At 45.1% G+C, this 25,426-nt stretch overlaps 1 protein-coding gene across 1 annotated transcript in view; it reads left to right on the top strand.

The window, feature by feature from the left end:
• Positions 1-21,164, top strand: part of LOC119372214 (thiopurine S-methyltransferase) — a 34,578-nt gene extending 13,414 nt beyond the window's left edge. Inside the window, exons 6-9 of the mRNA XM_037642693.2 lie at positions 1,894-1,968; positions 9,558-9,643; positions 14,279-14,323; positions 20,243-21,164. Of these exons, the coding sequence (XP_037498621.1) occupies positions 1,894-1,968; positions 9,558-9,643; positions 14,279-14,323; positions 20,243-20,343 (307 nt within the window). The 3' untranslated portion in view covers positions 20,344-21,164. The remainder of the gene's footprint in view (positions 1-1,893; positions 1,969-9,557; positions 9,644-14,278; positions 14,324-20,242) is intronic.
• Positions 21,165-25,426: the final 4,262 nt, after the last annotated feature.

Raw genomic sequence — 25,426 nt, 5'->3', positions numbered from 1 at the left:
CTAGATGAATAGCACGTACTGCCGCGCAAGTGAACAGTATGATGTAGGATTTTTGTTCCGGCTCACTCTTCAGGTACACTGGTCCAACAAAATCTACACCAGCAATGTCAAACGATTTGGACACATTCATTCAGTTAGCAGGTAGCACTCCCATAGGAGCCGTCGCAGGCTTCACCCTGAATCGCGTACACCAAGTACACCGACCGGTCACTCTTTTCACGCACTGCTTCGCCTTCATCACCCAGAAGCACTCTCGGAGTTCTGTGATGGTTGTTTCAACTCCCACATGAAGACGCCTTCGGTGCAAGCCTGTTGCAATAAGTTCAGTGGCGATGTGGTCACCGGGTAGCAGGATCTGGTGTTTGATGCCTTCGTGGTACATGACGTTCTGAAGTCTCGTTTGAACTCGCAGCACACCATCCTCAGCAATAAAGGGGTTCCCAAATTGTCGACGCCTTAGGGAGATCTCGTCCTGCCTGGAGGCCTGCTAATTCAAAGCCGATTCGTTGTTTTGGGGAAACGGACAGCCCATACCTTTCAGAAGCAACTAGCTCTTCAGTCGTTAGGTGTCCTTGAGAGGTAGGCCGGGCACAGCAGGCTGCGACGAAAATATATATCCAAGTCATGACTCACAGCACCCGCAACTAGGAACTATATCTTGATAGGTCGAAAACAGCGTGCGCCGATGCCGAGGATGCATAGAGTGCAACAGTGCCTACTTCTAAATCCTCTTTTACATCATCTTTTACTGCAGTCGGATTGGTGGTCGAGTGCTTGGGCCATTCTTTGAGTCTTGCCAACCAAGGCAGTCCTCGCCACCGAACTTCGCTGTCAATCAGGGACTTTATCGATGTGCCTCGGGAAACTAAGAGTGCTGGGTTTTCTTTCCCAGAACAATGGTTCCATTCGGAAGAGTCGGTAATATCTTAGATTTCTGCGACTCTGTTTTTGACAAACTGTTGCCACCTTGAAGGGACGCCTCGGATCCAACCCAGCGCCACCCCTGAATCGGTCCAAAAATAGCATTTAGAAGAAGGGATTGCCCTTCTGTCAGTTATGAACTTCGCTAGTTGGGCGCCCACTAAAGCTCCAGTGATTCATCGTGGTTGTGCCGCAGGTGAGCAACAGCACCGTAGAAGGCCTTGCTTGCATCCGTAAACATGTGGAGCTCATAATGCAAGTCGCTAATTGACTAACAAAACATGGGCACTGAAAGAGTCTTGATATCAGGAACTTCTCTGCACCAGATATCCCACTTTTGGGCAAGTTAAGTTGCAATTTCACAATCCCATTCAAGTTGTATTTGCCAAATCCGCAGGAATAGGATCTTGGCGTGCATCACAAATGGAGCTGCAAGAGAATGTACATATGTTTTGTACAGTTTTTGCTTGATTGATGATGGTGCTCTCAAGAATTTTCAAAGTAACAGTCTAACATTCTTATAGCATGATTGATGACTGCATAGTTAAAGTGGGTTTGCCAGCAAAGGGGCAGTAGTCATGTGCCTCCCTACATACTCACAAAGAGTTTTTCACCTATCTCAGAACAATGTGTGGGATTGGAAGGAAGGTCAAAAGAGTTGCCTTGGGACACATTGACACTACGTTACGTTCTTCAGGCCTAAAACTCGTTTTTGAAGATGTAAGTGTGAACGGTGACAGGAATTTAGAGATGTTCAGGCAAGGAGCGAGTGTTCTTGTGTGTCAAGTTTTTCACTCACAGGAATAGCATTTGGCTCACACAACGTCTGTTAGCTGATGGGTGTGACTTCCCATTCCGAAAGAAAAAAAAAAAGGAAAGAAATCTTCACAGACACTCTGCTTTTGTCGTTCTTGCAAACTGTCGATTCCAAGTAATATTGAAGTACTTACGGAGCACCATGTTTTACCGCAGAGACTGTGCCGGAACGATGGACATTGTCTGGGACCGGGGTGCCCTTGTAGCCGTAAACGATGATGAGCGCCCAAGGTAAGCCGGAGGTGACTACAAGGTGTGCACGAAATCTGGTATCTCATTAAACTTCTCTCCATAACAGCGCAGCTGTGGTTTCCGGAAACTGCTCTTCTTTTCTTTGTTTTTTCTTTCTTTCTTTTTTTTTGTAATCTCAAAACACATAGGCTGGCTGGACAAAAAAGCATGAAGAAAACAGCTGCATTGTCTACTGATGTTTATCACACCTTTGTAATTTGGTGACTTGTTACGTGTGCAGTCACTTATAGGTACACTGCTCATGGACGTGACATGAAAACTTTAGTATAGGTAACTGGTATTTGTGGTTGCTTCAAATAACCGTGTCATTTAGCTCAAATCCAGCCGCTAGATGTAATGTTGGCTTTGACGTAAGTGTTCGAGTCGAAAAGTTACACCGATATTACACAAATCAAAGACAGTGAGGACATAAGTGCGTGCATTACTTAGCCCTAAATTGTCTTTTCAATTTGCATGCACTGTGCACGGGATAATTTGTGCAAATAGTATCTTTACACAGCTCTGACTTGCACGTGCTACATCTGATTTGAGATTAGAAGCTGTTAAAACTAGGGGTGGTGCGAATATTCGAGTGTCGAATTCGAATCGAATAATACTTAATCGAAGAATTCGATTCGACTTTCAAATAGCTCGTATTCGAAGTTTCGAATAATTTGACAGGACGAATATCTAAAACGGGGCAAAGGCCAATTGCGCAACTTGATTAGGGTCCATCTTGGTTGGAAGTGCACAACTTTTACAAGAGGACACGAAAGAAGAGACACAAGCGCTTAACTTCAACTAAGCATTTATTGCAAAACGTCAGAATATATAGGGGAGAGGAAAAGACAGAGGAACGAAGAACACCCCACCAATGGCCCACGTGTCGTGCCATACAATACTCATCCATTACTGTCAAGCACACCATCCAAAAAAGAAAGTTCTTTCCGTGTGAGCGAGATAGATGGTGCGCTTACACACTCAGTTATCACGTGTCATTTCAGCTGCTTCAACAATCAACCGGCTTGACAAATCCCTGTCATGATATAAAACGCATGTGTTATAATAAAACGCATAATATAACGCACAATATAAAACGCATTTTAAAGAAGGAAGTTGAGAGTATGGCGGAAACCCGTCTGGCCGGGATAAAACATACTATGAAACCGGCCACTTCAAGACGAGACTTCAACAGCACAAGAATGACGTCAAGAATAAACATGTTGCGTCCAATGCCGTGGCCGAACACTGCGCAACTACGTCACACGCTATCAGCTGGAAAGACGCTTGTGTGATTGCCAGAGAAAAAAATCGTGCTACACGCCTTGATCTGGAGCCCCTGATCATCCAAACTACGCCGCACACCCTTAATCGCAACGAGGGTAATCTTCCTCCGATGTACGCCACGTGTCTTGGTCACGTGATGCGCCGCGCTTAGAAAGGCGAACTGCTTTGCCGATCTTTTCTTGTGACCATGGTTCTCGTGGGGGAGCCGAAACGTCAATATATTCGTTTTTAAATCATTTGGTCGGTGTCCGGATCCCTTTAACTAGCATTTTAAAGGAGATGTTTTAAAAGAGAATACCCCTGACTCAAGTGTTGGCTGGCCTCTGTTTGGCTGAGTCATAGCTATTGGTAGCATGAGCACACTACACCACTGACATTACCTGAAAAGGCTGTGTTTACATACTTGTACAAATATTGCAGAGGACCAAAAGTAATGATTTTGTCAGTGTGTAAATACAGTGTGCAAGTTGATGGATATTGTAGTTTCAGGATAATGCGAAGTGAAAGCATTTGACATTGGAGGTATGGGGTGAGAAACGATAGGGGTGAGGTTGACATACAGGAAAACAGCAGTGCAGATCAGAAAGGACATTGTGGTAGCTGATATTGTAGCTATGAACGAGAAATTGAGCTTGACAGACTGTGCTCTGTATTTACCCCAAATCTAACATGCAGCTTTTTTATAGAAAAGGGGTCTGAAAGTAGCCTGCGTGTTCAAATCAAATTGATATTAGCGAGTTTAAGCATTGGGTACACAGCTTTTGGAATGGCTCAGATTACTGTGCTTGCATTAGTGTAATCAAAAAGGGGGTGGGTGTGGAGGTTTCGTCCCATCCTCTCTTGAAACAAGCTCCAGGCTATGTCGCTGTTTCTCTCTCCAACTCTCTGCAGTGCACTAGAAAGTAGGGCTTCTCTCGTTCAGTCAGCAGTGAGAGCTGGCTGCATGGTTCAGATGGTAGCTTGTTCACTGTGTGCCACTGTAGCGTCCGAGAAGCGTCTCTTCACTAAGAATAATTGAGACAGCCATCAGTGTTGCTCTGTGGAAGAGCATTTTTTTTTTCCAGGTTCTCTGTTCTGGTTGGCTGGTTTCACTGTACTGCGTGAATTTGTTGAAAAAAATGGACAACCAGTTTTTTTTAGTGCAACAGAAAGTTTACCGGCCAGAATGTCCAATTCTGTTAACGTGGAAAATGCTGCAAAGAATATTTGTGTCAGAATTTTTTAATTCACAGTGCCGATGAAGTCGTATACGCAACACATGCTGCAAAGCAGGGGTAGTTGAGTGTGATAGTGGTCCGTGTTCGTGCACTGCAATTTGCTACGCATGCATGCACACCTGGACACACTCTGTGGATTGACATGGTTTCATTAGTTGCTGCAGAGGCCGTGCTGCTTCTTAGTGTCAACTAATAATAATATACAGTCTGTAATTCTAAGTATGTTTTTTGGTGCACCTAAACAACAGCAGACTGCACACAGCAATCCGGACGACTCATTTGCGCAGTGCCAAGGCTTCTCCGCCAGGCGACGCGACATACCAGTTCTTGTTACTCTCAAATGCAATTTAATATACAAGTCTTATTGAAGTTGTCAAAAGAATTATCAATTTTGTCATTACAATTCACAGTATTTTCATGTCCACCAATGTTTTACGACACATTCTGGCCAGTTGTCAGTCCCTTTAAATGGAGTAGAATGGAAAGTTGGGCTAGTTGGAATGCATTCATGATTGATGCAGCGCTAAAGACGAAGACTCAGACTAAAGGAACAGAGATTTTCTTGACAGACAAGGAGTTTGCGTATCTGCTTGGCTCGTGCATTATCACGTGACTTGTCTGAACTTGTTCTTAAGAATGTGCACGTGTTGTTGTTCAATGATTAGCTTTACTGGTTTACTTATGCGCATGTCTGCTATGCCCTGTTTTGTATTTCCCGTTTTGTTTTTTCGAAATAAATCTTTCAGTTGCGAGAAAAAAACAGCGCCCGTCCTGGTGTATCAGATTCCCCTCTCTTGCCGAAAGCAGTACGTTGGACAGATGGGGCGCTGTCTGAATGACAGGTTACGAGAGCACTCCAACCTTGTAAAGAATGGTAACGATGGCTGGCTCGCGATGCATTGCAAAGCTTGTGGGTGCGCCCCGGTTTTTGAAAGCACCAAGGTGTTATTGACTAACCGTGATGAACTAACGAGACTAATAGTAGAAGCCGCCAAAATCGCAAAGTTGGGTAGCGATTGTGTAAGCACGCCGTCCCTGTCCCTGTCAGAAAAAGAATTGTATATTTTTTGAACGTGCATTAATTTTGTGGTTGGTGCGCATATCTTCTATAAAAGGCTATGATAAGAAATTTCACTTCTCTGCACGTCTCCTGTTAAAATCAGAATGACAAAAAAAGTACTTCTCTGCGCATGACATCTGGCTGTAGCGTTTCAGCATCACCACTGAATATATTCGTGCTTCGGTTGAAATAAACCTTTCTGTTGAAAGTTAGCACACGTGTTGTGTCCTCCCTTCTCGTCCTTGTGTTATTTTGCGCTGCAAATTTTTCCTAACGTCTTACCAACAAGGCCGAATTTCTCCCCTTGTGCCGTCCTGTGCACTCTGTGTTTCTTTAGTCTGCAGGGTGTCTACCGACCGGGAAAACCGGGAAAACCGGGAATTCTCAGGGATTTTGGGTAGTCTGGAAATTCTCAGGGAAAACTCAGGGAAATTGTGCTCCCATCAGGGAAAATCCACAGCAACTTTATTGAAAGGCGATGAAAGTCGCGGTAGCGCTTGCTCGATATTTTGTGAACGCATTTTTCAAATCAAACGGCCGCTGCGGCTGCGGGGAAGTGGCGCACCTTGATGCTGTCATCGCCTTCGGAGCGGTGAAGTGGGAGAGAATCCGGCGTGGCATGCGGGAACCGCGAACCACGACACATCGTATCACGCAATGTTGTCAGGATGTTCTGGGAGTACGCGGTGTAGTTCTGTAATCTTTCTCGCGCGTGCTGTGCGTTAGCGTCCGATATGGTGTTTTTGTTATCGCCGCGTGTCAAGTAACAAGCATGATTAGTTGTAGAAGCGGTAGCAGTAGGTGTAATGAGCTTGAGTTATCTTGCAAGCGATCACGATCGCGCAGGAAGCGGATGTCTTCGACAAGGCTCGTATCTGGCAAGCCATCCCGATCGGCGAGAAAAAAGACGCTTGTTGGCTGTTATCGGAGAGCTCACTCGCTCTGCTCCCGAGCTTCAAAGATGCTATTTAGGACTACGTGAAGAATACAATAAATTTCCAGGCGAGAGCTAGCGTAACTAACGGGCCCATTCACAGCAAGTGAAAGCTTTTTTTATTTTTTTCCCCGATGAGGGCACTGCTGAAACAAGTTTTAGGCAGACGACTGAAATTTTTTGGGGCTGCAGCTGGCAATTACCAGCCACACCACGTGGATGTTTGCTACAAAGCCGAATTACAAAACTTTTCAGAGCCATGGCATAGCGGCGACCGAAATTCGCGACACCGGCACGGGTCCCACATGCTCGATTCGGCGCGCGATGTCGGAAAACAGTAACGTTTCCACCATAATCGGATGCGCCGCAATTCAGGCTGTTGCCGTGCTTTCATGCGATCTTAGCCCGCAGCTATATTGCTTTTTTTTGCGATAGCAATTATATAGACACTCCGACGCGAATTTTTTGCCTTCGCCATGATCTTCCCTATCAAGTACAAATCGCGATTACATCACCCCGCGCGTCGCATGCTCCATGTGCAAGTGAAAGTGCGCGAGCGCTGCCAACGAACGGGGCTTAAGCAGAGATGAAACGAGCCGACCATCTTCTCCGCGCGATAGGCACATGGAGATGGGAGCCGGTGCGTTGGGAAGGGGGGGGGGGGCTGGCTGCGTGAGTCCGACAGGAAGTGCGTACTGTGTACCAGCGGGCGTTGGCGCGTGCGCCGCGGTATCTTTAGTGGGGATCAGCAGGCGGCTCATACCTTTGTAGGTGTTGTGCTCTAATTGCAAAACTTCCGTTGAAGCCATAGCAGTGGCAGATCCCGGGGGGGGGGGGGGGGGTAGCGGCGATCGCCCCCCCCCAAGCCAGCCCCCGCCCCCTCCCTTCAGTGCCTGTAGTCCATCTCCTTTGTCAGGCTTGCTTGCCGAGTTTGCCCCCTTTGTCAGGTTGCTTTGCCTGCCACTGTCCAAAAGGGGTAAAGAGAATCTTGTCCCTGCTCTCTACCTCTCATTGCTCTACCCTTTCCTGCTTCCCTATGCACATTTCCAACGAAGGCTTCTTAAGCACCGCCATAATCCCCTCTGGGCTGTTGTAAACATGCGTGACCCACCAAAATGCACTGCTGAGCGTTGGCTTCAGCCTTTGTACCCGCCCCCCCCCCCCCATTATGTACCTGAATCCGCCCCTGAGCCATGGATCATAGATAGGGCACTTCTCTTAGTGCAGCGGCTGCGTTTCCTGAAGGAGCGAGCTGCTAGCCTATATTCATATAAAATTCCGCTTTGTTGCTATCAGATTTACTATTTTGGTCTCGCGGTGAAACTGACTCTTTTTTTCTTACGTGGGATGGTTTTCGATGTTGTGCGTTCGTGGAGAGCAAATAGATCGGTTGGGCATCATGATAGCAAAGGCGTTGCATTGCTCTGGGCAACGCGCGAGGATTTGACAACAACCCGCAGCAGCAGAACAAGCGCAATTCCACAGTGCATTAAACCCGCACTTGTTTCGCCTTTACATGTGACACTCTGGCAAGGCATCTAACTGTGATTGCTGCATCTCAGGCTCAACGAAACTGATTTTTTTTTCACGCAAAAAATAACAAAAAAGTTTTTTCATGTTGCTATATTAGTCGAGCATTCTTGTGGCCTTTTCAGTTTAAGATTAATCCTTCAGTAACTATGCCTTGCATGAAAGGTCGAATTTCAGTTTAACGAAGTTTCAATATAACTTAGTGAGTTGCCGCTTTTACCAGCTTCGCTATATTGAGGTTTATCTGTTCTATGTACTATTCAAATGGGATTAAGTCATTTTCATTTTCTAAAATGCGTATTAGAGAGTGACATCACCGAGCGATATGGTCTCTACCCATCTTGACATAAAACAAAGTTCTGTTTCACTCAGGGAATTTCAACAAAAACACTCAGGGAAAACCTGGAAAACTCAGGGAATTTAGAAATGTCAACTCGGTAGACACCCTGGTCTGAGTCTTCGTCTTTAGCGCTGCATCAATCATGAGTCCTTTAAATGGAGCATGCAGTCGAACCCCTCAGTAACGAAATTGCTGGGGAAGTGATTTTTGTTCGTTGCCATGAGAATTTCGTTGTCACGAGAATATAGAAAAATACGCACACCAATTACTTCGCATAACCGAAATTTATTTCAAGAAGCCACCGATACTGCTCTGTTTCATGTCACTTTGAAGGAGCTTGACGGCTTGAGCCTCGCAGCTTGGTAAGCTTTGCATAGCTTCATTGTCGGCGTGGGCACCGAGGAAAGTGCGAGTGATGTCAAAACCATCAAGAACTTTGCATGAACTTACTTGCGTGAACTTACTTTATTGCGTTTTGTTGCTTTCCTCACTCTCGCCGTCACTGTCATATTCTTTGCGCACTCTTTCAACGATAGCGTTGTCGCTAAACCTTTCGTGCATGATCAGGTCGGTGTCAGCTCACAAAAAGTCGTGCAGTCCAACAGCGTCTGGTATTGCTCTGCTGATACTGTGAAGCACGTCCCATGCTTCAGCCAGTGACTGCAAGTCATCGCTGCTTGCAAAAGAAACACCCGCTTCCGTCTCCGGCATTTTTCAAACTTCTGGCTTCCCAACTAGCTCACGTGGTTGATAAAAATGTTGCGGATCGCTTACTGAAACTTCGTTATTGCAGGAGTGCTTTTTAAGATCTCTTCGCTGTTGAGAGGGGGCAAATGCATTGAACTCTATGGACGTTTGCTGGGGACGCCAGATTTCTTCGTTGCCGCGAGAATTTCGTTGTTGAGGGCTTTTGTTATTGAGGGGTTCAACTGTGTCAGTATTAATTCAGTTGCATTGTGGAACTTCTCAATGACTTCACGTGTCCTAAGGTTTGTTTTGCTGGTGTGGGTACATGTGATCCTATTTCATGTTTACAGGCTAACAGTGGCGAGGTGCCACAGATTAGGGGGCATTGTTGGTAAATGTCGTTCGCGGTAGGGGTTTCTTGATTGCAAACGTTTGTGTGCATAGTACATATTTACTTTCAAGTTGTTACGCTGAAGTGTGCGTACCAGAGAAGTTGCACATAGATCTTGCGATGCTTGCTGTCAACTTTTGCAGGTATGCAAGTGTTATCAAGTCACTGCTTTCGCCTGGCTTTTCCTACGCACTTTGCACTGTTGTGTACAATGACCCATCATTCAAAGGTCAGTTCTTTAGTTCAGTACTGTATTGTAGTATGCCTGCCTGTCATCATATCATCACTGTTTTGCGGCTGTCATTATGTCATCGCTGTTTTGCATCTGTCATGCTATTTCATGTTCTATTTGACTACAAGGCCTGATGCGTCATTCCACATCACAGTGTTTAAGTGGTATTTAAGCAGTGGGGCATGTTCTTTTGCCAATAAAGGCTGCTTCCCACAAGTAGGGGTGCCGTCCTTACGCACAATCAGGATATAAATGGCTGAATTATGGCAGAGTCCATATTTTTATCGTACATGTTCTTGAGAATCCAGTGCACTGAATTCTATGGCAACTTTTTGTAGGGCTGTCTTGGGGACGTGTTAATTCATATGCGTTAGAAACGTTGCTCGAGCAGATGGTTCGTTGGTGATCAAGCGTGGTTGGGCAGTTGGACTCTGTACTGTGTGATCACAGTGTGACAAAGGCAGGTGTGATCACACGCTCGTAAACACCACTACATGCCGTTATCACATTGTTCGGCTCTGTGTCCTTGCAGAAGCATATCCATTCGACCACAATCTTTTCACATCTGTGTTTATTCTTGGTGCTACACAATAAACATAATAGTAGCACACCTTAACCAGCTATGCAGTGTTCTGTTGTACCCAGTGGTACGTAGCAAGGGGTGTGGTTTCAACTGATAGTCATCTTGTGCAGTTGACTTCCTTAATGTGGTTAGCACTCTCTGGGCAATTTGCGAGATCTATGTCACACGTTGTTGTGATGGTCAATTGTACGGCAATACAAAGCGTAAGTTCATCTTGATGCAACAAAGGGCCGGCGCACTAACAGACATGGATAACGGAAGAAAGTGACAACGCCTTTGTCCTTGTCTGTTGGTGTGATCCCCCTTTTTTGCAAAAAGATGAACACATACCAACTAGTCCAAATGTCCATTTTCGCTTAAATGTAAATTAAGATTGAACTTTTTGGTGGGTGGACTTGTGCGCAGCAGTACAAAGAACACTCGCAGTGCAGTAGTGGCGAACACATTCACAGGTTTTCAAAACCTCATCTACACGTCACCACTGGCTATTTATGCCATTGTTCGATCTAACGTAATCACTGGTGCTCGTATACGCTCTGGAATGCACGCCACTATTTCCCTGATGTGTAATTTGATTAGTGACAAGATAATTGCACTACTGTAAAGCTGCCAATAACATTCTAAAAGGTTTCGATGCATCAAGGCACATCTTGCATGAAGTGCTAGCACTGCAACAGTTCTTATGCAGCGAAGAATGGTCCCTGAGAATGACGTAATCTATATATGTGCGTTGATATAACTTCTTTGACACCAGCTTGGGACACTGGGCAGTATGACATTCCTGAATGACTTGACAATTTTTAAGAATTTCATCGATGCTGGGTAGAAGCAAACTCATGTCGTGTATACGATTGAAAAGTGGGCAAGTTGGCATGTCATGTACATTCAGACACATGTCAACTTTGCCACTGCAAAGCAACAGATGGCGCAATGTGTCCAGGGGGAAATGTGAGATAGGAGCTCGGCGGTAGTACATGATGCCATACGTGACATGTTTCAGTGGTGGATTCAGTGTGTCAGATTCCTTCAGGACTGATTGCATTAATTTCAAGGGTCACCTACAGATTCGAACAGCATGTACTCAACACTAGTCAGTACTTTATGGATAATACACTCTAAAGGAACCTAGGACGTGACATAATGATATTTTGCATCGATGACAGTGGCAGTGATGCTGCAATGTACCATGCCCAAAGTGTTGTTTATCAGGTTGTTGTGTAATACACTGGATAGATAACCAGTGGTAAGACCATCTGAAGAAGGGGATGCCAATGGAGAAAAAAAAAATTATGTGAAGGTGGTGGGGATTTTACTGATAATAATTAAATAAACTGTAAGAACAAGACAGAGTTAGCTGACGTATGGCAGTGGCAGCACGAGATCGCTAGGAAGAGTCTTCGTATCTTGCAGGGGGCCTCAATAAATTGTACTTGATTCCCTGCCTACCAGGCAACACTGCAAATGCTAGAATTCTCTTGCCATTTGCATTTGCAACAAAAAGAAATAGTGCTGCTTCATATGTGAACAAACGGTATAGGTATAATTAACAGAGATGGTTGAGCTAGTTGATGCTGATGCATTTTCTGTGACATAGTTACTAGTAAAAAGGACCCAACAGAAGAAGGTTGTTACAGGATGGAGCGCCCAACTTCAACCGGCAAATTTTACTCAAAGAACGTGTGAAGAAGCCACCATATGCTCAAATAAATGTGCTAACTGACAATAAGCAGATAAGCACACAGGACAAGCCATTACCAGGGGTGCAACAGCTGCGCCAGTTGCCCCAATTTGACACAATTCCTCATTTTTGTGCCAAGCTGAGCCAGAACTGTGAAATTTGTTGATATTGTGCCAAAATGCCCCGCCATCCTCAAAATTTTCTCAGTCGGGCTAATTTTAGAAAGAAATGGAGGCCTCATTGTCCACCTGCAGTTTTGGCATCATCATCCAAATCCAACCCAGACGTGCAGATGCTAACCCTTATCTTAATGCCACCGTGGAAAAAAGAAAAAATGACAAAAAGGACAGCGCTTCTAAATTTCCTGGCCTTGTTCTATCGCGTGCAGAACGCTTTTTAAGCCACTTTCGCCACAGTACACCAGTGCCATGTGAAAAAGTGGACTAAAATTTAAAAGGGCCTATTGTACTAACTGTCATAGGACACAGCACATTTTGTTCCTTAATTGGTAATTACTTATGTGTCCGTGTGCCATATAATTATGAGTACTGGCATGTTTGCTGACGTCTAAAAAAGAATTACTGACAATCATTCAGAGATGTGTATGATGTTTCTGCAGCCCTGAGAAACAAAATAATAAACAAAATAAACAAAAGAATGTATGCCAGTTTTGTTGTTTTCGCCACCCCACTCACTCCTGCTTTAAGAATCTCATGAATTTCGAGGTTGCCAGGTTGGCAGGTCCACATTAGCATCTGCAGCACCTGTCAAATGATTTGACAGGTGCTGCAAAAGCTAGTGTGACCCGCCGCGGTGGTCTAGTGGTTATGGTGCTCACTGCTGACCTGAAGGTTGCGGGATTGAATCCCGACTGTGGCAGCCGTGTTTTTGATGGAGGCAAAAATGCTTGAGGCCCATGCCAGGTGGTCAAAATTTCCAGAGCCCTCCATTACGGCGTCCCTCGTAATCATATCGTGGTTTTTGGACTTTAAACCCCAACAATTATTATTCAAAGCTAATGTGGACTTCATCACTATTTCCACTGTGGGGTGGTTCAACAAACTGCTTTTATTGAAATAGCAGTGCACATGTGGACTGTGCATGAGTTAGCTGATGTTGACTGCTTTGTACATATTTTTGTTTTCTTTTCTAAAAGTAAGCTTTCTTTGTTATACTGCTCCAAATTTGGGATTTCTTGGTAAAAAATGCAGGCTCTTTTTCTCGTAACCTGCACCAAATCTGGATTTTCGTGCTCCAAAAGCAACGTTTTGCTGCTCCAAAAGTTGCTCCAAATCCCATTCAGGCTGCTGCACCCCTGCATTACAAATCTTTGATTACCTCAAGGTAGTACAACACTTCTTTATCAGACAGTGCCAGAGATGGTGTGCTAATGCATTTATCGGAAGCACTTAAAATGCAAAAGGCCACTCTGTCCCGTCCCAAACTTTTTATTGCGATAGCAATTATATGGACAGTCTCGGCTGGATTTTGCCGTCGCCGTCGCCGCCGTCATGCACCGTATATGTATAAGTATGTATATATATATATAAAGGCCCCAAAGAAAAATAACTCAGCAAAATGCTTCCGAAGCGCGGAATCGAACCAGGGACTTCTTGCTCCGCAGCGAGCGGCGCTATCCACTACGCCACGAAACGCAGATCCTCCACGTAGCTAACGGCGAGCGTTATATATACACCCTTTAGCGCTGTGCGGACTCGGAGACGGCAGGCGATAATAAGCGTTTCTTCATTACCAGCGAGGTGGCGCTAGGAGCCCGACGGGCGCATTTAAAAGGCGTCGGCGAGCTCTCTCGCTTCTTCTTATATTTACGCATGGGAGAACCTTGCCCTTCCGCTGTCTGCTCGCGCGGTCTTCTCGTAGCGCGGGGTAGAGGAATGTTTCACGCTTTCACCGTGATGTGCGCGCTCATGTTACGGCGCGTACGAATGTCACTCGAGCTCAGGGACGCCGCTAAACGAACAAACAGAAGATGAGCGCGAACTATCAAGTGTCACAGCTCGACACTTGAAGCACGCTATTTACCTTCGCTGCTTCGGCCGCCTTTGCAACAGAAGCGCTGTTCAAACTGAGAGTATCCATTGGTGAGCCTCACTTCGTATAGCATTAGTTCCTTGCTATCGCATTCATTGCTTCGCCCTTGCGGCGAAACTGTGACTTTTTTTGTTAGGTTTTTTTTTGTGTTAGTAACTATGTCACAGTACGGATATACTTCACTTGTTTCTATATAACGTAAAGCCTCATGCTTTTTTATTGTAAGCTGTGATGTACTTGTGATTAGTCCAACAGAAAGTTCATCACGAGGTGACTTACCTGCAGTGTGAACTCATGTGATTGTCCGCTTCTTTTAAAGGTTTCCCTCGGAGTGTACCAGACGACGAAGTCGTGAAGCTGTTTGGTGAGTGTATTTCATGGCTTGCCCTAGAAGTTCACCCTGCTAGCTGATGAACTTTTTCTGACTCACTGGGAGCAAACTATTTGCCTTATGTTGAACGTTGTCACTCCCAGACAGCACTTTCTTGCCATAATTCAGGAACATGTCGTCCATCATGTGGTACATAGTGCATTTGATCTTCTGCATTTATGCAACAACCGCAAACTGGATGATAGCTAGCACGTAGACTTTGTTAGTGCATCCTGTGATGCATGAAGCTCAGAAGACATAAAGCAATTTGTTGCTGTTAGCTTTAAAGGTACTGACAACTAATTTTTATGGTACCTGTTTTATTTAGTGCAATGGAAAGCTTACCTGTCAGATTGTCTACTCATAGATTAATGATGCGGAAACTGGCATGAACCATTTTTATCACAATTTTACGATGTGTGCTGCCGATGAAGTTGTACACGCAGCACATGCTGCCTGCAGTGGTAGGCTAGCGGGATAGTAATTGTACACCCGCAAACAGGTGAGGCCTTGTCAATCAATCAAGCCTGTGTTGAGGTGGTTCGTGTGCGCGCTCTGCGGTGCGCTGCGCATGCGCGTATGCCAGCTGCATGCACTGTGGCTTGACACGGATTTCCAGTTTCCTTGGTTCCCTCAAAGGCAGTGCCACTTCTGAGGACCAACTCCTTTTACTTTGTAATAAGCACAGAATAAAGCGGGAATGCCTGATAATATACAGATTGTAATTTTAAGTGCATGTTGTGCTACCCCTTAGCAACAGCAGAGCAAGTACACCAATCCGAGCGATTCATTCAAGCAGTACTGATGCTTGTCTGCCAGGTGACACGAAGTGTCGGTTTTTGTGATCTCCAAATGAAATTTACGATACAAATGCTATTCAAATCACGAAAATGATGCTCAATTCTCTCACTATAATTCACATTCTTTCCACTTCCACCAGTGTCTTGTGACATGTTCTGCCCTGTTGACAGTTTCTTTAGTGTAAAATATTTTATCATTTTAATGTGCTTTTGTAACCAGAAAGAAAGCAGGGCATAATTGTTGTTATGCTATGCCCATTTTGTCACCATCCATGGTCTCTGTTCCAAGGTAGCAACCACGTATGGCAACAGAATGGCTATGATGCCAGCTGAGCTGTTCCTAATGGTAGGCTCTTGGAAATGGGGTTTGGTTTTGCACTGCCAGAGGAATTTTCGAACAAATTTTGTTGAAAATTTAGGGGCACATCAGAATAGGGTAAGTGCTGCAGTAAGTTGCAGGGGCATAGCCAGAAATATCTTTTTTCGGGGAGGGGGTCCAACCATACTTTATGTATGTTCGTGCGTGTGCTTGTAGGTGCATGCAAAATTAGAAAATTCCAGGGGGGTTTGAAACCCCCCAACCCACTCCCCCTGTCTACGCCAGTGGGAAGTTGTCACAAGTCACCATTTTTGCTTTGAAATCTTGCCAGAACAGGCAAAAGATGGGCATTTTGAACGGGAGGTGAGACGTGTTTGACGCATTCAGTGTAACCAAAGAGCTTTCGAGAAAGATACTGCTGCTGTTGTTGCCACTTCACTTAGCATAGGGGCCGGGTGTATGCATCGCACTTAAGTTATCTAATGATGATGAACAGCAAGATTAAAATAACGCAAGTTTATTCCCATAGAAATGTATCGGTTCCAGCTAGGGCATTCGGTTGGGACAGAGTTAGCCAAAATATTGAATTATCTAGAGTGAAAGCAATGTAAGTGACCTGTATAGTGCCACTCTAGTTTCTGATAGTGTTAGCGCTAACTCTTAATACGTATTTTTTCGCGCATAACCCGCACAAAAGATATTTTAAAAAATGAAGCTGTGTTCAAGACAAAAAAATGCAAATTCTGGTCTGAAATTGTGGCTTCTCGGCAGTGCTTCAGAGGTATGCAAAAAAGCTAGCTTAGCGGCAATACGCGGGGATCGTTATTATAAATCTGTCCACGAATCGTTGTTGAGGGCGTAGGTTATATGGGAGAAAATACGGGTATCTCCGTGGTTTGACATGGGCCAGAATATCTGTTGGCCTTCAAATGTCAACAACAAGCAGTTGAGACAGCAACTTGAAGAATAGGCTTGGCCGTACAGTGAGGGTAGTATAAGAAGCACCTTTACTTGCCAAGATGTTGAGACACACTTGGTGATTGGATAATACCGATGAACAGAGTATACTAAACACTCTTTTGGAATTGTATAAAGGCTATCAATGAGAAATGTAATCTTGTAGATGGCCATGCAGTAATGTGTTTAACAGTCTTTAATGTCTTTTCCCAGTTGCCTCATTTGCAAGGTGCAGCAGTGAATCTGAGATCTGAAATTTCACGCATTAATATGCAAATGCAAAACTGAAACCTATTCGAGAACAAACTATCGATGAGCCGTTTTTGCTAGGCAAAACCGTACTAAGGCAACAGATAATGAGACCAGTGATATCATGGTCGTTATTTGTAGTCATTAATTGAAGTGTAGGAATTGTGAGATAAAGGGAAAAATGAAAGCGGACGATGGTATAACTTGCCACTGGTGGGTACCAAACCCACAACCTTCACATGACGCGCGCAATGTGTTAGTCTTTCCCCATGCGCTTTCTTGGCTATTTATGGATGTGTAGCCCTGGCAGTGTTAGCCAGCCTCTCTCTTAGCGCTGACAGTGAACGTGGAAGATTTTTTTTGTTGTTGTTGTTTAATGGCAACACATGGAAGATGAAATTTGTAAGTAAGTGCCCGAAGAATGAATTTTCGCATGGTGCCTAAAGGCGCCAAACCTGACAGAGTCATGACCCTCGGTTAGAGATGAACCTCTTCCATTCATGTGTTTACTATTTAAGATAACTTGTTCGTGGGCTAGTTGGTTAATACTTGAAGAAATCATCATAGTGCAAAACAAACTAACATAATGAAACTCGTTGCTGGGCTAGTTGCTGCATAGTTAAATATAGGAAAGCGGCGCAATACGGGACGAAGACGTAGACTAGGGAACACACGTACAAGTGCACACTGCCAACTGGTTTATTTTCAAGAGAACACTCAACATACCTAATAGTACACACACGCGCAGAAAGCCAGAATCAAAAGCGATCCTGTAAAAAAAACAAATTCATTGCTGTGCAAGATGGTAGAACGTACGCTTGCACACCTACTGCCAAACAATTCGATAGAATAAGCCTCAGCCAATTTTCTTGCAACTGCATCACAGGTTCACTTCAAGATCTTAGTGGAAGAAAACATGGGTGCACATGCGCAAGGCTTACAATGAATTGGTAGATGTGAACCAGTTCCATTTTTGATGGACAGCGCACTTTTGTAAGCAAACGTTAATACATCAGCCAGTTTGGCCGATATGTGTGTTACCGCAACTTTACGGAATCATGTATTCTACTCCAACAGAACACTGTCCCAAAGGATCCTTACGTTTTTTATCGCAGCTTCGTTTAGGATCACCAACTTTCATTAGACGCCTACAAACGCTAGATAATTTACACGGCGCTGAAAAGACCGCGGGCACCTCATGCCCTTAAGCAACCATCTTAAAGTTATGTGCGACTTTATGCGAGTGAGGGATACCTACCGTTCTTGTTTTCCTTTCTTCACTGGAGTGAAAGAGAAGAACTTCACTCGAGTGAAAACAAGCTGCACTCAGGGTAAAATAAAAAGGTTTTTTTTTTTTTTTGCAGAGATCTTGTCTTGAATAAGCTTGCAAGAGCATCGGTGACTGTAAAGGAAAGTGCCTCTCGGTCTTTTTCGCAGCTAAGACACATATACCTGGTGTTCCCTTCAGGTGCATACTCAGTGACAAGGATTCTTGGCAGTTTAATCTAGGTCAGTACCTTCAGAAGCATCTATAGATGCCTTGGAATTGGATGACCCGTTTCGCGTAAAAAACTAGACCGAAATATAATGTGTTTCTGGAGAATAACCAATCAATAGGTGGTGTATTTTCCATCAGTGTGGAAGATCTGCTTGATTCGGATCTCCATAAAGGGCGTTTCAGGGCAGTGCGGTCATGCACAGAGAAAAACGGGATCTTGGCTTTTCAGAATCGGTGCGGCATTAGAATAGACAACTTCTTCGGTCTGTTAGGTCTTAGCGTCACTGTAGTCTCCTTTGAGAATCAGTTGTGTTTGCAGAAGCAAAGAATTTGCATAGGGTCCTGTGTAGCACTGGTGTTAAGTGAAATCTTCCTGGCAGAGGTTGATGCATGTTTAGATAGGGCAACGAAGGGGTCCAAGGTTTTACGCACCCTTAGGCATGTTGATGTTTTTTTGATCATCTTAGCCAAAGAGCCTGGTGTTTCGTTGCAACAGCGAGTATACGTGGTTGTGAATGAATATATTGGACCCGGGAACACCCTTCGGTTTACGTTTAAGACACCTATTGACAACAAGCTTCAATTTTTAGACATCAGTTTAAATGTTTTTGACAACCACTTCTGTTGGATGTACAGACCTAATGCATGAAAGGAATTTCTACTCTTTGACTCCCCCCCGTCCCGAAACAGTAAAAAGTGTGATTGCTTCTGTGTGCCTGGATTCGGCGATTAAAAAATTGTGTTTGCCCTGTATGAAGGCGAGCTTTGATCTGCAAATTTCACAACTCTCTCCTGCTGGATTTCCCAGAGCTGTGGTTTCTTCTGTAATAGAAGCATTGTTAAAGAACGTAAAGGCCAAAAATTAGAGTCCGGCTTTAGAGTGTGAAGAAAAGAAAACAAGACCGGTAGTTATCTCTTACTGGCATAAAGTCGCACATAACCTTAAGAAGGTTGCTTCAAAGTTTTACGTGCCCATGGTCTTTTCAGTGCTGTGTAAATTATCTAGCATTTGCAGGCAAGTAATGAAAGTTGGTGATCCTAAACAATGCTGCGATCAAAAAAACATGAGGATCCTTTAAGGGAGTGTTCTGGGGGTGCGGTATATATGATTCTGTGAAGCTGCGGTAACACATAGATCGACCAAACTGGCCGATGTAATAATTTTTACTTACAGGAGCACGTGCTGTCCATAAGGCATTAAACTGGTTCGCACCTACCGACTCATTGTAAATCTTGTGCTTGTGTACCTGTGCTTTCTTCCACTAAGACAGTGGTTCTCAGCTGTCAGTGTGTTGGGAACCCTTGTGGACTGGTCGAAGTGATGGCAAACTCCTTGGTGTGACGAACCGGGGGCCAGGGAGGGGGCGGGGGAGGGGGGGGGGGGGGCAACATGCACTCACTGCCGTATTAAAAGGAAGACAGAATAGGCGAAGGAAATACAGCGCTATTGTGGCTGATGTAGCAGGCTTAGTTTTTAATTGAGGCGTTGGGGCAACCAAGGTGATCTTGTTCAGAATGTTGCTGCAGTTCCTGGAGCAGGACCTGGAACTGGGAATAGGTTAAAATTCGCCTCCAAAAACTTTTTATTTTTCGTGGGTGATGGCATCGCGGAACCCCTGAGACGGCTCCACGGAACCCCATTTGAGAACCAGTGCACTAAGATCTTTAAGAGAAATCGCTATGCAGTTGCAAGGGAATTACTTACTCTATCAAATTGTTTGGCAGTAGGTGTGTAAGCGTACGTTCTAGCGTCTTGCACAACAAAAATTTTTGTTTTGCAGGATCGCTTTTAATTTTGGCCTTCTGTGCATGTTCGTTCTACTATGTATATCGAGTGTTCTTTCAAAAATAAACCAGTTGGCAGCGTGCACTTGTACATGTTCTCTCATTTACATCTTTGTCCCATGTTGCATCACTTTCTTATATTTAAAAGAACATAAAACGAGACACAGTACTGCACACCACAGGTGCTACATGGTGTGTGGTGCATTTAATTTTGGGCTACAATTACTTCTTCAAGCTTACTATTTGTTTCATTAACCGTGCTGCAGCATCAGAATTTATCTCTTGTTTGTTTGTTTTTTGTGCAGGTGATTTCATGCAGCTGACAAAGGTGACGCAGTCGGAGGAGGAGAAGCGTCTTCACATTTCTTCCAGCATTGTTGAGACCCTCTGGCATGGCACGGGTTGAGTGATGCCGCATTTCGCTCCAGTCCTTTTGAGTGGGTTGTCACAGTCTTAAAGCACCAACGGCAGACTTTGCCACTACTCCATGAAGGGACACAATAGAGAAAAAATTCTTTTAGTTGCTGCGTATCATGTGAAGTCAACAGATAATGACGCCAATGAAAGCACGGGAGGAGTCATTTGTATTCAAGCGAAGCTTGTGTGTGAAATGGATATGGGCCGGGCACGTAGCACGTCGGCAGGATAACCGGTGGTGAATAAGGGTAACTGAGTGGATTCCAAGAGATGGCAAACGCGTGAGGGGGAGACAGAAAATTAGGTGGGTAGATGAGATTAAGAAGTTTGCAGGTATAACGTGGCAGCAGAAAGCACAGGCCCGGGTTGATTGGCGGAACATGGGAGAGGCCTTTGCCCTGCAGTGGGCGTAGACAGGCTGATGATGATGATGATGCGCTGCCTCACAGTGCTGTTGGCATTGTATGTATGACTGGGAAAAAACCCGCCATCTGTGGGCGCAAAGAAATGCGGCCCCCAAAGGTGCGCTGGTCACAATGCGTATTGGCACGCGCCGTTTCGTAATAATTGATGCTCTTGTGATCGTGGGCTTGTCAGCGATCGGTTGTTTCTGATACAGCAATATGATCTTTTATCAAGGTGATTTGTCATTTCACGTTGCCACATTTCATTGTTGCCAGGATATGAACGCGTGACTGTCCTTGTTGCCTGTCGAAACTGAAGTGTTGCACTGCTAAGCACGTAGATTACAGTCCAATTCCTGGGATGGAGGAAGGAAACATGCAGCTTCAGTGTGATGGGAAGAAAGAAAGAAAGAAAGAAAGGAAGGAAGGAAGCAAGAAAGCAAGCAAGCAAGCAAGCAAGCAAGGAAGGAAGGAAGGAAGGAAGGGAGGAAGAATAGTACATCAGGTCACACGTCAAGCCCCCATTTTCCCGATGGGGCAAGGGCTCCGGAATTTTTTTATCTGAAGTGTTACCTGTAAGCGTTGCGCTTCGGTCTAGCTGGTACTCCATGATGGTAACGCGCGAAAAACAGACAACGTACACGAGAGCACCTGCCTTTTGGCCACTCTCATCTACATCGTCTGTTTTTTGTGCTTTACTCAGAAGTTGTTTGTCGTCCTGGTTGGATCTTTTAATACATTACAGTTAAGTACTGCAAATGACAACTCCTACGCCTTCCTCGGCTACGTTATCTGTTGGCTTCATATGGTTGGGTGTTAAGATAAACGCACCTCTCTATCCTCTGCCCTTACGAAGAAAGTCAACTTATTAAAATGTTGGCTCCGGTGAAATTTCCTGTTCGACGATTTTTTTTCATCATGGCGAAGGCATCGGCACTCTAAAAAGGAGATGGATTCCTTTTGGACGAGGATGCATGGAACTAATATTGTCAGTGACAAGCGACAATTTTTTTGTTCTCCTGCCACTGTTTTGAGACACTCTTTTAGCCAAAATGACTTTAAAATCTTTTTTTTAACAACTCCATGTCCAGTACCTGCTATTTAGTGTGCTCTGCATTCTTCGTCCGGTCCATTTAGCACTGGTCATGTGACAAACTAAGTCAGGCAAATTTGGGCAGGTTGCTCATACTGAGGCCAAAAATTTGTTGAGCCATGTGGCAATATAGTTCATGAAACACTTTTGTGAGTGCCATTTTTTTTCCCGCTAGGGATGCTACTTCAGCGTAGATTGTGAAAGTGACTGAGATTAGTTAAAGGGGTCCTGAAACATCTTTCATTGAAACGTGTGCAACGCGCTGGAAGTAATGCAATGCCTTTGAAGGAGCGTATTCCTGAAGAAATTTTTGACGAAGGCTTACCGAGTAGCAGGGGAGGTGCAGTGTGTGAAATGTCTACTTACCCACTCAGCTCGGGCCGCACATTATATTCAGCCAACAGTAGCAGTGTCGCCATCATTGCTATTTTTGTTTTTCCTTGTGCGGTCCACTGATGGTAGTCTTTTGAGCTTTATGCCAGATAAAAATGTCTCAAAACGCCAAAGTAACGGTGAAAAAAATAAGCAAGACACTTTAACAAACGGTGCTTGCTTGTTTCTGACTTGTTGAAGAGTTTGTATGTGCACACAAGGTTGTGGTTGAGTAATTGCTGGAATCTGTAGGCTGTGACATCTGCTGATGTAGCATGAAGTGAGGTAGGCCAGAAGCTTCGAAATTTGCAGGATATTTGCAGCAACTGACCCACTATGTGACGTTGTAGGTTGTCTGTCCAAGAGTACAGAATGGTCTTTTGTTGCAGGAAGCATAATGGCGTTTTAACTTGATGTTCACAGCAGCACGTTCCCAGGGTGGGGAATGTTATGTTGTTCAGAAAGTGTTTCAGCTCCCCTTTATTAGTAGTTGAATGTTGTGGTGGCCTTGGTGTTTACTGCCTTGACTGTCTTCTTGAAGACAGGCAATGTTTCTTTGTAAATGAAATAATATAATACTTAACTGTAATAAAAAGAGAAGATTCGTACGATTGCTGTGTTTGTTTCTTGTGAAAAAATGTTCTGACCCCTGTGAAAGGTCTGCAACTCAACTTGTATTGGAAGGTGTATTCCAATGTAGAGCTGACATAGGCACACTGTGCCTATGTATATATTATGTACGCTATGTAAATATTGATGCACCTCAGCATATTCAGCCTATTACAGCCAGAGTTGCTCTGGAGAAGTATGATCGATCTGAAAGTTCTCGAGACATGGAGGGGCCCTAAGTGGCAATCTTTAAAAAAATCGGAAGACTTAATCTTAGACTTCAGCTTTTTTATTCAATTTATGACAAGCAAACGGGGATCAATGGTTCAGATTACCAACAGCCAGCACATTATCAGTCCTCCTGTTTGGATCACAAACTTTTTAAAAATCGTTGTCTTCCCCAACAATTATTTCCAAATGAAATTCATTACCACCAAGTTTGATTGGCCGTAGTATACGTTGGATTCACTCTATGAATTTTAGTGCCCCCCGCTGTGTTGTAAGCGTAGGCGCTGTGGGCAATGCTTCAAATAAAAAGATAAATAAAACTTCACGTAATGACCTCATTGAATTTGCACGTTACGCTCTTAAGCAAAATTCAAACTGCAGTTCGTTTCAGTATCCTACAGAGTGCCATAGCGTAACTTCCGGTCGGCGTCACATTCGGAAGTCGCGTGACTTGAAACGGCACGTATGACGTCATACGTAGAGCCGGGCGCATCGCTGTAGACTCTGGTTCTGGCAGTAGTGATGTTGGCAAATAAGTCACAGTTTCGCCGCAAGGGCGAAGCAATGAATGCGATGGCAACGAATTGTAATGTTATGCGAAGAAAGGCCGGCAGCCAACTCCTTCAGCATCCGATCTGGCGTTAACTCAGTCAAAAGCTGGCGTAAGGAAACGCGGTCGCTCCAGCGACCGCGTTCTGTGACTTCAGCGCAAACTTGGCCTTGAGAACATAACAGGTACAAAGGTATGAGCCGTCTGCCGATGCCTCTAAAGATACGGCGTGCGGGACCGCCGGTGACCACGCCCGCCTGGTCAAAGTACGCAATTCCTGCGGCAGCCACGCAGCACACCCTACGCATCTCCCCTCCATGCATCTTTAGCGCGGCGGGTGACAGTCGGCGTGTTTCAGCCGCGATCGTCGGCAGCCCGACGACGCTTTCACTCGCACGCAGAACATAAGACGCGCGGGGCGACGTTATTCGTCATGAACTTGATGCAGAACCTTGCGGCGACGCCGACGGCGCAAATGTGCGTGGAGTGTCCATATACGTGTCGCGCAGCATGTTGACGCGGGTTCGATTCCCGAATGCGGCGGCCGAATTTCGATGGTGGAGAAACGCAAACAACGCCCGTGTGCTTAAATTTAGGAGCACATTAAAGTACCCCAGGTAGTAAAAGTTAATCCAGAGCTCCTCACTATAGCGTGCCCCATAACATCATATCGTGGTATCGGCACGTAAAATCCGAGCAGTTCAGTTTCGTCTAAGTCAACCGACTTGAAATGCGCGATGCAAAAAATCATCATTTTCTGTGTGACAAGCTTCCCGATGCGCACGTGGATAGCCCAGTTCCTTTTCTGTCGCCTGTCCAAGGGAAAAATAAGCACGTTTACGACGCCTTTCACGGTACATACGGTTTGAGCATTGTGGCACGCAGCAACCGCGATTTCTCTTGTACTATTTACCTATTACGAAAGCGATGCTGCGCAGACAAAATCCATCGTAATTCACTGGCCGCCTGCACAAGAAGTTGCAAGGGACAACGACGAGGAAACAAAGCCCGCACGTAAAAAAAAAACAAAAAAAACAAGATCATTTCTTGGCCAATCTCCCGGAGTGGGTATGAGCAATGTGGCAGAGGTTGCAGCAACAACGTTGTCGCCAGGCAAGTTTTCATTCTGTCACCAGATCCCGACTTTCGCCGGTTGCCGAGTGACGGCACCACCTAGCTGAACGTTGCGAATACGGAATGTAATATCTATATAAATGATTGACTAATCGATTCAGTGATGAAAAGCGCCCCGCAACACGACTGATCGTGTTGCGGGACGCTAAATAGAGACAAAAAAAAAAGAGATGAAAAACAGAAAGAAAGAGAATTAAAGACAGGAAGAAACAAAGAGAAAAAACGAAGAGGAACAAGGAAGGGCCGCCTAGCTCCGCACTTCCTTCAGGCTTGGCGCCACTAGCGCGAAGTGGACACGGCAACACCGCAACGACGATGTCACCTAACGTGCCGCTCTTCGTGCAGGTTTTCTGCGTTTTCCTGAGTCTCGCCTCAGACGGAGTGGCGGCATTCATGGTTGACCCGCTTCACCTGCATCCCAGCAGCGCCGTGTTATACGCACATTTTCACGCGCACAACGATTCCAAAGGATCATCCAGGGGCCACAGCAGTGGCCGTGCTTCGGAAGGACCACACGTGGATAACGTCTTCTGCGCACCCTCTTCGGGCACGATGACGTTGGGACACATGCTCATGACGGACCCGCTACACGATATAAGAGGGGATCCTTCGCCTATCGGCTCCAGTGGACACGGCAACACCGCAACTACGATGTCACCTAACGTGCCGCTCTTCGTGCAGG

Source organism: Rhipicephalus sanguineus, chromosome 10 (assembly GCF_013339695.2).
Source record: "Rhipicephalus sanguineus isolate Rsan-2018 chromosome 10, BIME_Rsan_1.4, whole genome shotgun sequence".
NCBI lineage: Eukaryota > Metazoa > Arthropoda > Arachnida > Ixodida > Ixodidae > Rhipicephalus > Rhipicephalus sanguineus.
Note: the sequence above shows the minus strand (reverse complement) of the source record. Positions and strands in the feature narration are given on the sequence as shown.